General features: G+C 45.8%; 1 protein-coding gene across 2 annotated transcripts in view; it reads left to right on the forward strand.

Moving 5' to 3' along the window:
• The window catches only part of SREBF2 (sterol regulatory element binding transcription factor 2), a 38809-nt gene that overhangs the window by 7897 nt on the left and 17733 nt on the right, over window positions 1-13179 (forward strand). The window contains exons 3-9 of one of the 2 annotated variants that reach the window (XM_084644984.1): window positions 411-592; window positions 5778-5924; window positions 6867-7088; window positions 8450-8564; window positions 8763-8944; window positions 9840-10032; window positions 11164-11345. In XM_084644984.1, the coding sequence (XP_084501110.1) occupies window positions 411-592; window positions 5778-5924; window positions 6867-7088; window positions 8450-8564; window positions 8763-8944; window positions 9840-10032; window positions 11164-11345 (1223 nt within the window). The remainder of the gene's footprint in view (window positions 1-410; window positions 593-5777; window positions 5925-6866; window positions 7089-8449; window positions 8565-8762; window positions 8945-9839; window positions 10033-11163; window positions 11346-13179) is intronic. The other variant, XM_084644985.1, reaches the window with a different exon arrangement.

Consider the following 13179-nt stretch of genomic DNA (forward strand, 5'->3'; position numbering starts at 1 on the left):
CTCATTAAGGTCAGTCATCATAGTTCTCTATTGCATAGGCATTGGATTCTGTTTTCATTTCAGGTGCTAAGAGCTTATGCAAGGATAAGTCACGTGGAGTACTAATGGCAGCATTGTAGGGAAGGCCGGGCCAGAGACTCTGTTATAACTAAAGCGTTCAGCAGACAAAAGGGTGCCCAACCTCTTCCTCCCATGCTCTTGCCATTCAGCTGCTCCCAACTGGTCCCAGTGCATCCCAGGTTCTGTTGTGCTAGGTCCAGTGCCATTAAGGGAATTGTGTGAAAGTTCACAAGGTAATGGAGGTGCTATGAGTTACCCACTAAGCCGTTTACAGACTTCTTGGGTGTCACAACCTGCAGACTGAGAGCCTCTCTGCTGTGCTATCCCTCACATCTTTTTCTCCTTTTCAGTGCTTCAGCCTCAAGTTCAGAGCCTGGTGACGTCCTCCCAAGTTCAGCCAGTGACCATCCAGCAGCAGGTGCAGACTGTGCAGGCTCAGAGGGTGTTCACGCAGGCTGCCAATGGCACCATCCAAACGCTAACCCCTGCCACAGTCCAGACAGTAGCTGCTCCTCAGGTCCAGCAAGTTCCAGTAAGTAAAAATATGGAATACACAAAGAAGGGAGTGTCTAGTGCCCTCAGCAAATGCAGTGTGGAGGGCACAATTTGCAGAACTTTAGGGATCCCCAGGATCCATCGAGGAGGATAGTGCAGGAGCAGGCTTGGTTGCTTGACTGATCCAAGGATGGGGTGTGGTGCATGGGGCTAGCTGAGGCTTAGTTGCTTGATTGGTGCTGGGCTTACTCTGGGATCCTGAGTTGTTGGGTGTGGAAAGTGATTCTAACAAATCTTTCTGTTTCAAAAAAAAACAAAAAACCATCTTGCTTTATTTAACCCAGACAAAGGAGCTCCGTATTGTGAACATACCACTTGGAATATCTGTCCTGTCACATAGCACGATTAGATGTAGCACTGGGCAAACTTCACAAGGTTCTGTTTGACTAAACATCTAAAAGTCTGGCTGCATAGTTATGTTATCCTGTGTGTCTAAGTTGCTTTGGTCAGCCAAACCAGACTGGAAATCTCATGCTAGCAGTCTTTTATGGTAGATTTCTAATTCTTCCTACTTCTGGTTAGGCTGCCAATAACACATCTGCTTCTTCTATTCTTGTTAAAATTTCACCGATGCAGCTATTAGAGCCTTTTCCACTGTGGACTTCTGCTATATGGAACATCTTCCTGTATTTCTCTGCTGCTTCATCTCCTATCAAATCTTTTGAAAATATACCCACAAAAGTAAAGGGATCTGTTTTCTCCCTTTGCTATTATGTGAAGTGCTTCACCGTAGGGTATACACTCTGTATGAAAGAGATTACTGAGGTTAAGCAAAACTGTATCATGCCACTTCTTGTCCCACCCAGGATCAGGAATGGTGAAACAGCTGCAAAAATGGAAAAGCAAAGAAGAATATTTAGGATGAAGGGTAACCACCCTTTACTGTTGGCTTCAATTTGAGTGAAGTTTGGGTTAACTGGTTATTTCAGCCAAATGAGGTTGTCATAAATATAAAGGGAAGGGTAAACACCTTTAAAATCCCTCCTGGCCAGAGGAAAAATCCTTTCACCTGTAAAGGGTTAAGAAGCTAGGATAACCTCGCTGGCACCTGACCAAAATGACCAATGAGGAGACAAGATACTTTCAAAATACTGGGAGGAGGGAGGAAAAACAAAGGGTCTGTGTCTGTCTGTGTGATGCTTTTGCTGGGGACAGAACAGGAATGGAGTCTTAGAATTTAGTAAGTAATCTAGCTAGATATGCGTTAGATTGATTTCTTTAAATGGCTGAGAAATTAAGCTGTGCTGAATAGAATGGATATTCCTGTCTGTGTCTTTTTGTAACTTAAGGTTTTGCCTAAGGGGATTCTTTATGTTTTGAATTTAATTACCCTGTAAGGTATTTACCATCCTGATTTTCAGAGGTGATTCTTTTTTACTTTTTACTTCTATTAAAATCCTTTTCAGAAACTGAATGCTTTTTCATTGTTCTTAAGATTCAAGGGTTTGGGTTTGTGGTCACCTATGCAAATTGGTGAGGATTTTTACCAAACCTTCCCCAGGAAGTGGGCTGCAAGGGTTGGGAAGATTTTTGGGGGAAAGATGTTTCCAAACAACGCTTTCCTAATAAATAAACCCAGATAAATGTTTGGTGGTGGCAGTGGAAGTCCAAGAGCAAAGGGTAAAATAGTTTGTACCTTGGGGAAGTTTTTACCAGCTTAGGTTAAAGTAAGCTTAGGAGGTTTTCATGCAGGTCCCCACATCTGTACCCTAGAGTTCAGAGTGGAGAAGGAACCTTGATAGAGGTAAAACCTGATCGTAATCCTCAGGTGATAGGTGAGAATAATGGAATCCTAGAAGAGACCTCGAGAGGTCATTGAGTCTAGCACCCTGCAGGACCACGTACACCTAGACCATCCCAGACAGGTGTTTGTATAACCTGTTCTTAAAAATCTCCAATGATGGGGATTCCACAGCCTCCCTTGGAAGCCTATTACAAAGCTTCATTACTAAGAAAAACTTTTTAACTATAAGGGTATCTAATGTAAATCTCCCTTGCTGCAGATTAAGCCCATTACTTCTTGTCCTACTTTCAGAGGACATGGAGAACAGTTGACCACCATCCTCTTTATAACCGCCCTTAACCTATTTGAAAGCTGTTATCAGGATCTCCTCAGTCATCTTTTCTCAAGACTAAACATGCCCAGTTTTTGAACCTTTCCTCGTAGGTCAAGTTTTCTAAGACTTTTATCATTTTTGTTGCTCTCCTCTGGACTTTGTCCACATCTTTCTTAAAGTATGGCACCCAGAGCTGGATGCAGTACTCCAGCTGAGACCTCACCACTGCCAAATAGAGCAGAACAGTTACCAAATGCTATTAGACTTTTTCACAATTGCACCACATTGTTGACTCCTCTTCCATTTGTCATCCATTATACTGTCCAGATCCTTGTCAGAAGTACGATCACTCAGCTAGTTATGCCCTATTCTGAAGTTGTGCGTTTGATTTTTCTTTCCTCAGTGTAGTAATTTGCATTTGTCTTTATTGAATTTCATCTTGTTGATTTCAAAACAATTCTCTAATTTGTCAAGGTTGTTTTGAATTCTAATCCTGTATGCCAAAAGCGCTTGCAGCCACTCCCAGCTTGGTGTCATCTGCAGATTTTTATAAGTGTACTTTCTACACCATTAAACAAGTCACTAATGAAAATATTGAGTTGTATTGGACTCAGGACTGACCCCTGTGGGACCACACTAGGTACACCTCTTTATTTTGACACCAAATGGTTGATAACTACTCTCTGAGTACAGTCTTGCAACCAATTGTGCACCCACATTAGAGTAATTTTGCCTAGTTTGCTCATGAGAATGTAACGTTGGACTGTGTCAAATGCCTTACTAAAATCAAGCTATTCCATATCTACAGCTTTCCCCTATCTCTTAGTCCAGTAACCCTGTCAAAGAAGGAAATCAGGTTGGTTTGGCATGTTCTTGACAAATGGCATGGTTCTTCACAAATTCCATGCTGGGTATACGTATAACCCATTATCCTTTAGATCAGAGGTGGGCAAACTACAGCCCATGGGCCACATCCGCCCTGCGGGACCATCCTACCTGGCCCCTGAGCTCCTGGCCCTGGAGGCTCACCCCTCCCCCTCCCTTGCAGCCTCAGCTCACTGTGCCAGTGGTGTAATGCTCTGGGCAGCGGGGCTGCGAGCTCCTGGGGCAGCGTAGCTGCAGAGTCCGGCCTGATCCGGTGCTCTGTGCTGCGCGGCTGCCTATCCTGGTGCAGCTGCGCCACCAGCCGCTGGCGCTCCAGGTAGCGTGGTAAGGAGGTGGGGGGGGGGGTTGGATAGAGGGCAGGGGAGTTCGGAGGATAGTCAGGAGCTGGGGGCGTGGATAGGGGTTGGGGCAGTCAGAGGGTGGGGAATGGGGGCATGGGTCCCGGGGGGGGGGCAGTCAGGAAGGAGAGGGGGTTGGATGGGGCAGCCGGGGGGGAGGCAGGGGCTGGGGGGTCCGGGGGCGGTCAGGGGACAAAGTGGGGGGTTGGATGGGGCAGGGGTTCCTGGGGGCTTGCCAGGTATCAGTTAGGCTGACTGGTCTATAATTCCCCAAGACCTCTTAGTTCCTCTTTTTAAAGATAGGTACTGTTTGCCCTTCTCCAGTCCAGTGGGATCTCACTCATGCTCCAAGAATTCTTGGAGCATATGACTGGCAACTGTTCAGAAATTGATTCAACTAGTTCCTTAAGGACCTTAGAGTGAATTTCATCAGGCCCTGCTGACTTGAATACATCTAACTTATCTAAATATTCTTGAACCTGTTCTTTCCCTATTTTGGCTTGCATTCCTTCCCCCTTGTTGTCAGTATTATGTTGAGTATCTGGTCACCATTAACTTTTTAGTGAAGACTGGAGCAAAATAAGCATTAAACTTCTCAGCTTTCTTGATGTCCCCACTTATTAGCTCTCCTTCCCTGCTAAGAAGAGGACCTACATTTTCCTTTGTCTGTCTCTTGCTCCTACTGTGTCTGAAGAACCTCTTCTTACTGCCTTTTATGTTCCTTGCTAGTGGAATTCATTCTGTGCCTTGACTGTTCTGATTTTGTCTCTATGTGCCTGTACTTTCTTTGTTGTACTCTTCCCTAGCAATTTGTCCATGTTTCCATCTTTTTTTTTCAGGATTCCTTTTTGATTTTTCAGGTAATTAAAGAGGTCCTGGTGGGCTGTATTGGCCTCTCTCACTATTCTTCCTATCTTTTCTTTGCATTGGGATAGTTTTCAGTTGTGACTTTAACATTCTCTCCTTGAGAAACTGCCATATCACTTGAACTCCTTTAGATTGTCTTCCCATGGGACCTTACCTACCAGTTCTGAGTTTGTTAAAATCTGCTTCTTTCAAGTCCATTGTCCTTGTTCTCCTGCGGTCATTCCTTCCTTTCCTTAGACTCATGAATCTCTCATTTCATGATCACTTTTCACCCAAATTACCTTCCACCTTTAACTCCACAATGAAACCCTCCCTGTTGATGAGAATCAAATCTAAAATGGCTGCCCCTCTTATGTCCTCCACTTTCTGAAATAAAAAGTTATCTCTAGTACGTTCCAGGAACTTACTAGAGATTTTGTGTGTTGCTGTATTACTTTAGCTACTCAGACATTTGTTGGAAAAGACCTCCACTACTATCAGGCTTGTGTTTTGGATATTTGTTTGTTCACCACCACCACCACATCCTCCTGACTTGGTGGTCTGTAATACCACCAGAACTGATGTGTTCAAGCCAGGTGGCTGCCAGAGGCTGTCTAGCCCTGTTAGGTACTGAGTGCTCCCCCCAGTAAAATCAGGTATGTTCTCAGGGGAGCCAGTTATAGGTGCAACCACTCAGAGAGGAGACTTACCCCACCCTTTTACTTTTGCATGTTAATTTCCCCATAGAAATTGACATGACTTGAAAACCAGTGGCCATCTTGTTCCTCCCTTTCCCATCTTCCAGGTTTGCGTGCAGGTTGTCTCATTGTGGAGTTTGTGTTGACTTCTGACGTTTGGAGAAAGTCCTGGTGATGTGGGGTGAGGGAAATAGGGTTTACAGACCCCGGGCTTTTGCTACCTACCAACTCTTCATGCAGTCGGATAGGTCTGTTATGTGACAGGTTTGTGGTTACTGGAGATGGAGATGTATTTCCTGATGCTCACCTGCTGTGTTCCCATATTCTGTAACCCCTAGGTCCTGGTCCAGCCTCAGATCATAAAGACAGATTCTCTTGTCTTGACAACTTTGAAGGCAGATGGCAATCCAGTTATGGCTGCAGTTCATAATCCGGCCCTCACTACACTGACCACCCCTATTCAGACAACGGCACTGCAGGTACCGGTATGAACCTTTCCTCTAAGTTGTTGCCTCTCTCTTTTGTTAAGTGTTTGTTAGTGCTCTCCATGAGTGACAATGGGAGGGAGTTGGAGTGTTACCCTGGTCATGCCCAAGATGAGGAATAGCCTCTCTTCCACCAAGGCTACATATGCAGTTTGTGCATTTTTGGCAGTGTCTGCTGACCAGAGAGCAAAGACCAAGGGTAGACTCCTGTTTACCTTTTTCCTGCATTAGCTGGAGAGGAACATGACCAAATAATCTACTGCCATTTTAAAGCTCAGTGGAACAGGAGAGCACTCATAATTACAAGGTAGCAAACTTAAAATAGCTCAAAGAAACCTTAATGAACACTCTGAAACTTGCTACTACTGGATATTGTTGAGGCAAATGGCATGGTAAATTTCAAAAACAGATGTCTCTGTGAACAGCATCCTCAGTGACACTTAACTGTAATAGCGATTGCAGGAACTGTCAGGCATGCTTCATGGAACAGAAGCCTTGGGCCATACTTGTTAGCTGGTGGAATTGTGTGTTTTTTCTCTTCTCCCACAAAGGGATTCTCAAAGAGCTTTATTTCTCATTGTATGAAGGTAGCTTTGGAGATCCATTGGTTAGTACAAAGGATTCTGGGATCCAGCAGGATCCTGGGTTTGTTTTTCACATCTTCAAATGAAAGTCACTCAACACTGGTGAAAAGTCTTAGGTCAGCAATCCTGGAGAATGAAGTACTTTCTCTCCATACAAATATTGGCACGGCCGATGGCATTGCTCTACTAATGTGTCTTATCCTCAACTTGGGGAGGGGGGTGTATTTCCTTGGTCTTTGTAACCCTTTTATTTCCTGGTTCCACACTTCATTTTTCAGACTCGTTTTTCTAATGTGGCACATATATCGTGTGTAACTTGGCTGTTCCTAGTAATGCTGTTTGTTCGCTGCCTTTTTAGACCTTGGTTGGCAGCAATGGAACCATTTTGACCACGATGCCCATGATGATGGGACAGGAAAAGATGCCCATCAAACAGGTGCCTGGTGGGGTCAAGCAGCTGGAACCGCCCAAAGAAGGAGAGAGGAGGACGACCCATAACATAATTGAGAAGCGCTACCGGTCATCTATAAATGACAAGATCATTGAGCTGAAGGACCTGGTCATGGGAACAGATGCCAAGGTAAAGAGATGAAAGCTGCTGTCATTAAGCTTGTGTGGTCTGCAGCCCCCTCACCTCCAGATGTTAGATAAGAAGAATCCTGCTTGACTGCTTCGCTGGTGAGACCTTAGCTGGTGCAAGCTATTAGTAATAGTTGGTTTTAATAATATTAATTTTATTGGGATAGTAGACTGTCAAGGAAAACCCATGAATAAGAATACTACTGGCTCAGTGTTCCATGATGTTGCTGGAAACTGAGGTAACAAAACACATAACCTAACCTGTCTTGGAGGTTAAGGATCCCCTGGGCCCTTTGTAAGAGTTAGCTGTGTTAAATAACTCTCTGGCCAAATTCCAACCTGGCTAACTACATTGTTACACCTTTCCCCAGTAGTTTCAATAGGTTATTCTTTGCTTCCTTTCTTAATGTACTGTGCTATTAAGTAGCTTCCTGGAAGTGGCTGCGTTTCCCTGATGGGTAGATGAATCCTATACACTGTCTCAAAAGAGCTTTGGACTGAAATTTGTAGCAATATAAAACAATTTTTTTACATGGAACTGGGCAATTTGATTCCTTGTTGCTTTGGTTTGTGAGAACTACTATTGGTTCAAATGCAAAATGTGCACTGTGAAAGGCTTTGCCACCATTCAAGACCTGAGTTCATGGTCGTGCCCTTTCATTCGCACTATTTGCTGACATCACTCTTGCAGATCAGGGAGCTGCAATTCTTAACATTGCTTCTGGTGTTAGTGAGGTCATCAGCTATTGCCTGGGGAAATGGGAAACTTGAGTTTTGAAAATCCAGGTGATACACTGTGCTTCCATAGCTGTTTGTGTCTGAGCAGCTCCATGTGCTTTACAAGCTAAACCTAGCAGTGTCCCCTAAGGGGTAAGATATTTTCACTCTGCAGATGAAGGTGGGTTAGGAAGTCTGAGGCATGTAGAAGTTATGGGACTGGCTCAGGATCTCCTAGTGAGCCAATGGAAGAGTGAGAAATGGTCCTAGCGTTAACCCATAAGAGCATGCTCCTCCTAAAAAGAGCCCCTTTACTTTCTAGCTATGCACTTGTATCTTTTGTGGTTAAGGCTGGACTTGAATTCTGTTACTCTGGGGTTCTTAAACTGTTTTTAATGTTTGTTTCCAATAAATGTTAGTTCACCCATATGGTTCCCAGACACAGTAACTCCTGCTCTAGTTAGCAAGCCATTCTGCATCTTTCCAAGTGTAATCTTTCCTGACCTCAGCGCTGACATTTTCAGTGGCTGTGTTGGTGTTACTGGATGGTCATTTTTCGACTCTCTCTGTATATCACATGGCGAAGAGGGTGGCACTGCTTAGGGCTCTTATAAACTGCTTTCTGTACGTGTTGCTTCCATGCAGATGCACAAATCTGGAGTACTGAGGAAGGCCATTGATTACATTAAATACCTACAGCAGGTCAACCATAAGCTGAGACAGGAGAACATGGTTCTGAAGCTGGCTAACCAGAAAAACAGTAAGTTGTCAGTCAGGCAGGAGCGGGCCAGGAAGCAGGAGCATGTGCTTCCTCCTGCCCATTTGCACCAATGATGAAAGATTGCATGTGAAATCAGATCAGTGTTGGCCCTTATCTCTGTGGCCAGCTGAGCAGAGTGGGCATGGCACAAGGCGTGGTCGAGAGGTGTGTAGTAAGTGGAATCTCTGATCTTTGCAGAGCTGCTGAAGGGCATTGACCTGAGCAGTCTCGTGGACAACGATGTGGACCTGAAGATGGATGACTTCAACCAAAATGTTCTCTTGATGTCTCCCCCGGCCTCTGACTCGGGGTCTCAGGAGGGCTTCTCCCCCTATTCCATTGACTCTGAGCCGGGAAGCCCGCTCCTGGATGATGCAAAGGTAATGGTAGTTAACAGGAGGGCAAGGCAGCTAGCCTCTCCAAGGGTACGTCATGGCCAGGACTTTAGATCCTTGAGAGTCTCAACAGTGCCAGCTGCTTGTCATTCAGGAGCAGCGCTGACAGAGCTCTGAAGGATAAGGCTGCAGGGAATGGAGAGGATCTGTAGGGCAAGAGATGGTGTGGGAGGAAAAGCAGATTGTTGTAAAGGGTGCAAGATACTCTCTCTGGACAAGACATGACTCTCGTCTAAAAGGACTCTACTTCAGGGGGAGAGCCATATGTTCGCTCTTGTTTGTTTGTATTACAATGGCACATACAGGCTCCAACCAAGCCAGGCTGCATCATGCTAAGCTCTGTGCAGATATATATGTAGTAAAAGACCCTGCCTCAAAGAGCTTTTAGTCTTGAAGACAAGACACATGACATAGATGAAATAGGAGATGAAGGAAGGGAGGATGGGTTAATAGTAACAGCATGTATTTACACAAACTAGCTATGTGCCTAACTTCTACAGGCAATAAGCCCATGAGTAGTTGCAATATTAACTCACCACCTGCCTAGGTATTATCAGATAAAAGGATTTTGTAGGCATCACAACCAAGATGAGTCTTATGCAGGATCTGCAGGAGGGCAAGGTGGCTGCATGTGGCTTTGATGGAAGCTTAGTGCTGGCCTAAAATAAGGAATCAAAGAAACTGAAATGATGGGGGCCCCTCTTACTGAGCCAGGAAAGGCTGCCCCAGAGTTCTTGGTGACATTAGTCAAATATGTTGAAACTCATGTTCTCCCCCACATGCACACGCGCGCACACACACACACACACTTGCTGTTTTACAGTGTGTTTAAAGTTATTTCTCTTCTTGCTCTTTCTCTCCATCCCTGCCCTTTGTAAAGGTTAAAGACGAACCCGACTCTCCCCCTGTGGCTCTTGGCATGGTGGATCGCTCTCGAATACTTCTCTGTGCCCTCACATTCCTCTGCCTCTCCTTCAACCCTCTGACATCCCTCCTGGAGGGCCGAGGGATGCCCGAATCAGACAGCCCTATACACCATGGCTCTGGAAGGAATGTGCTGGCCTTCGAGTCAGGTAACCATTTGAAAACAGAACAGGAGGACTTGTGGCACCTTAGAGACTAATAGATTTATTTGAGCATGAGCTTTCGTGAGCTACAGCTCACTTCATTGGATGCATTTTCCACTGAATGCATCCGATGAAGTGAGCTGTAGCTCACGAAAGCTTATGCTCAAATAAATTTGTTAGTCTCTAAGGTGCCACAAGTCCTCCTGTTCTTTTTGCAGATACAGACTAACACGGCTGCCACTCTGAAACCTGTCATTTGAAAACAGACTTTCAGAGAGCATCAAGCCTCCTTTGTTTACCAAGTATTGTAGCAGTGAGCTAGAACCCTGGCAAAGTGGGAGGTCAGAAACCTGAATAGACTAGTGAGTGCTTTGGCATGATTAGTACTTACTAGAAAAAAACTAGGAGTGGTAAAATCAAACAGTCCAGTGGGCTACCAGAAAGTACCTATCTGTAGTCCATCACCACAAGCTACCCTGGTTGGACAGATGTCGTGGAGTTTTGAACTAGGTCACTTTTTTCTATTTCCATAAGGGTGAACTTTCTATATCTCTAGTCATTTTTCATAATTTACAAATCAAGTCATTTGTGAAAATCAATGCAGAAATCATGGCTCCTGGCACAATATTAACTTGGCTGTGCTTCCCAGACTGTTTGGTTTATGGTGTGTTTAACAGCCTACACAGATGTGTTAAATTACACTTTTAACAAGGACCAGGAACCCTGTAGGGACGTCTGCAGTTCCCTGACTATGCAGCCTTCTTGTTGCACTAGCTTACCTTTGTGCATTTAATTAATATCATACTGTGTCCCTTTCAGGCATCAAGCATCCTGGGATGCCCAGTGCTTCACTAGAGCCACTTGCGCAGTCCTCCCCTCAAGAGGAAGTTTAGTTTTTTTTAAATTAACTTTGTGAAATGAGATTTTTTTTAATGTTGCAAGCATCTGAGTCAGTGTTCAGATGGAGAGAAATCAATAACTACAGTCAGTTGAAGAAAATCAAATCTTCCCAAGATTCAGGACATGTGAAACGAAGTCACAGTGGTATGTTGATAGGGCTGGACAGATTTGTCACCTGTTGCCTGCTGAACTTGTGCTATCCAGGCTGACTTCTCTGTATTTCTCTTTTTCTGCCAGGTGCTGGCGGCTGGTTTGGCTGGATGATGCCCACTTTGCTGTTGTGGCTGGTGAATGGTGTAATTGTCCTGAGTGTGTTTATAAAGCTCCTTGTGCATGGGGAGCCGGTGACGCGGCTGCACTCCCGCTCGTCTGTAATGTTCTGGCGGCATCGCAAGCAGGCTGACCTGGATTTGGCAAGGGTAAAGCAACCCCTCACTATACAGAGCAAATCCTGCCCTTCCCCCAGTAAACCCTTTGGAGGTGCCGATGGCTGGCACTTGGGAGAATGCCAGCACTTCTAGGGTTAACCTTCCTGTGCAGTTTGAAGTGGAAAACATGGAGAGAATTGGTGCCAGATAAAGGACACCAGTCTGCGCGAAACATCAAACTACTAAATGTGTATAGCACAGACAGCAGCGCTGTAAGCCTCCGATCTACAGCCCCTGCATCTCTGCCTCACTCCTGCCTTGCAGGGCAGCCTCTGGGGGAGTGAGGGGAGTTCAGTCTTCATTCCTGCTCGTACTTGGCCAGCAAAGGGTCAGCTGCGCTGCTTGGGGATTTTTAGCGTAGGCGCTTGTCTCATTAAGAACTAGACTGAATCCACCAACTTGCTGCCCACAGGCCACTGAACAGCTTTCCTGTGGTTGCACCCTCGTTGCGAAAGGCCCCCTATTTTATGACCATCACAGTTCCCCTGCCCTCCAGCCCCCCAGGAGAGCTTTCTGTACTGCTCTCTGGCACTGAAGCAATGTGCTGTCTTTGATAGTGGGGGCTCAGTGCTTCCACCTCTTTTGCCACAACTGAACCCTGCCTCTCCCCCAAGCTTCTCTGTTTCTCACAGTTGCTTTTTCAGCCTTCAGCATGTCCAGGTATTCGATCTGTGGGTTCAGATCTGTGGGCTCAGATCGTCAGCTGTTGTCAATCAGCATTGAAGTTGGTGGAGATATGCTGATTGATCCCAGCTGGTGCTAACATTGAGTACTTAGTCTGTTCAATTCGTAATGGACAGGAGTCCTCAAAAAGCCTAGGCCTTGGCTACACTACAAAGTTTTGTCAGCAAAAGCTGCCTTTTGCCGACAAAACGGGAGGGGTACATACTACAAAGCTACTTTTGGCAGCAAAACTATTCTGTTTTGCCGACAAAATAAAACCACCTCGACGAGAGGCACAAAGCCTATTGCCGCAAAGTTAAAGTGATAAAGCATCAGTGTAGACACTGCTGTTTGTTTTGTCGACGTCCACCAGTATCTCACAATGCAACCGTGACCGCGCTGCTCACTGTTTTGATCTCTGCTGCCCTGCAGGCTTGCGCCCCTCCCCTGTCAAAGCTCTGGGAAGTATCTGTCATGCTCAGCTGTCAAAGATCAAATCATTAACGTGGAATGCTGCTTTTCTGATGTGCAGCAGGAACACAGTGGCCTGCTTGTGCTGCTTTGACATTCCTCAGCACAGAGAGCTCCCAGAGCTGCTCAGGATGCCGCTCCCTGCGGGGATCACAGAACCATAAGCAGGCAAGCAGAACGGGCTGCTTCAGGAGAAACTGCTGTGCCGAGTAGAGTAGAGCTGGGGGCTGATGGGGGGGGGGGGCGGCGGGTGAGGGTGTCCCCCTCCCCCTTCCTCAGGATAGGTCGGTCAGCCTGCTCTCTCCCCTGCCCCAGACACACCACTCTCCTCTCCCTCCCCCCACAAATACCTCAGCTGGAAAAGCAGCTGACAATCTACTAGGATCTCCCTGAACCATGGGATTGAGAAACCTGCATCATGTGAGGCTGTACCTGCCCCATGAGGCATTGCAAACCCTTCCCAAAGCATGCTGTCGCCAGTTGCACAGTGGGATAGCTACCCACAGTGCACTGCTCTGTTTCGATGCTAGAACTGCTAGTGTGGATGCACTCTGCTGACATAAGGAGCTAGTGTGGACATGCAGCAGCAATTTTAATTAAAGTGGCATAACTTTTGCTGACAAAATTTGGTGTAGACAAGTCCCTACACTGAATCATAGAATATCAGGGTTGGAAGGGACCTCAGATGGTC

Source organism: Lepidochelys olivacea, assembly GCF_965140295.1.
Source record: "Lepidochelys olivacea isolate rLepOli2 genome assembly, chromosome: 1".
Taxonomy (NCBI): Eukaryota; Metazoa; Chordata; order Testudines; family Cheloniidae; genus Lepidochelys; species Lepidochelys olivacea.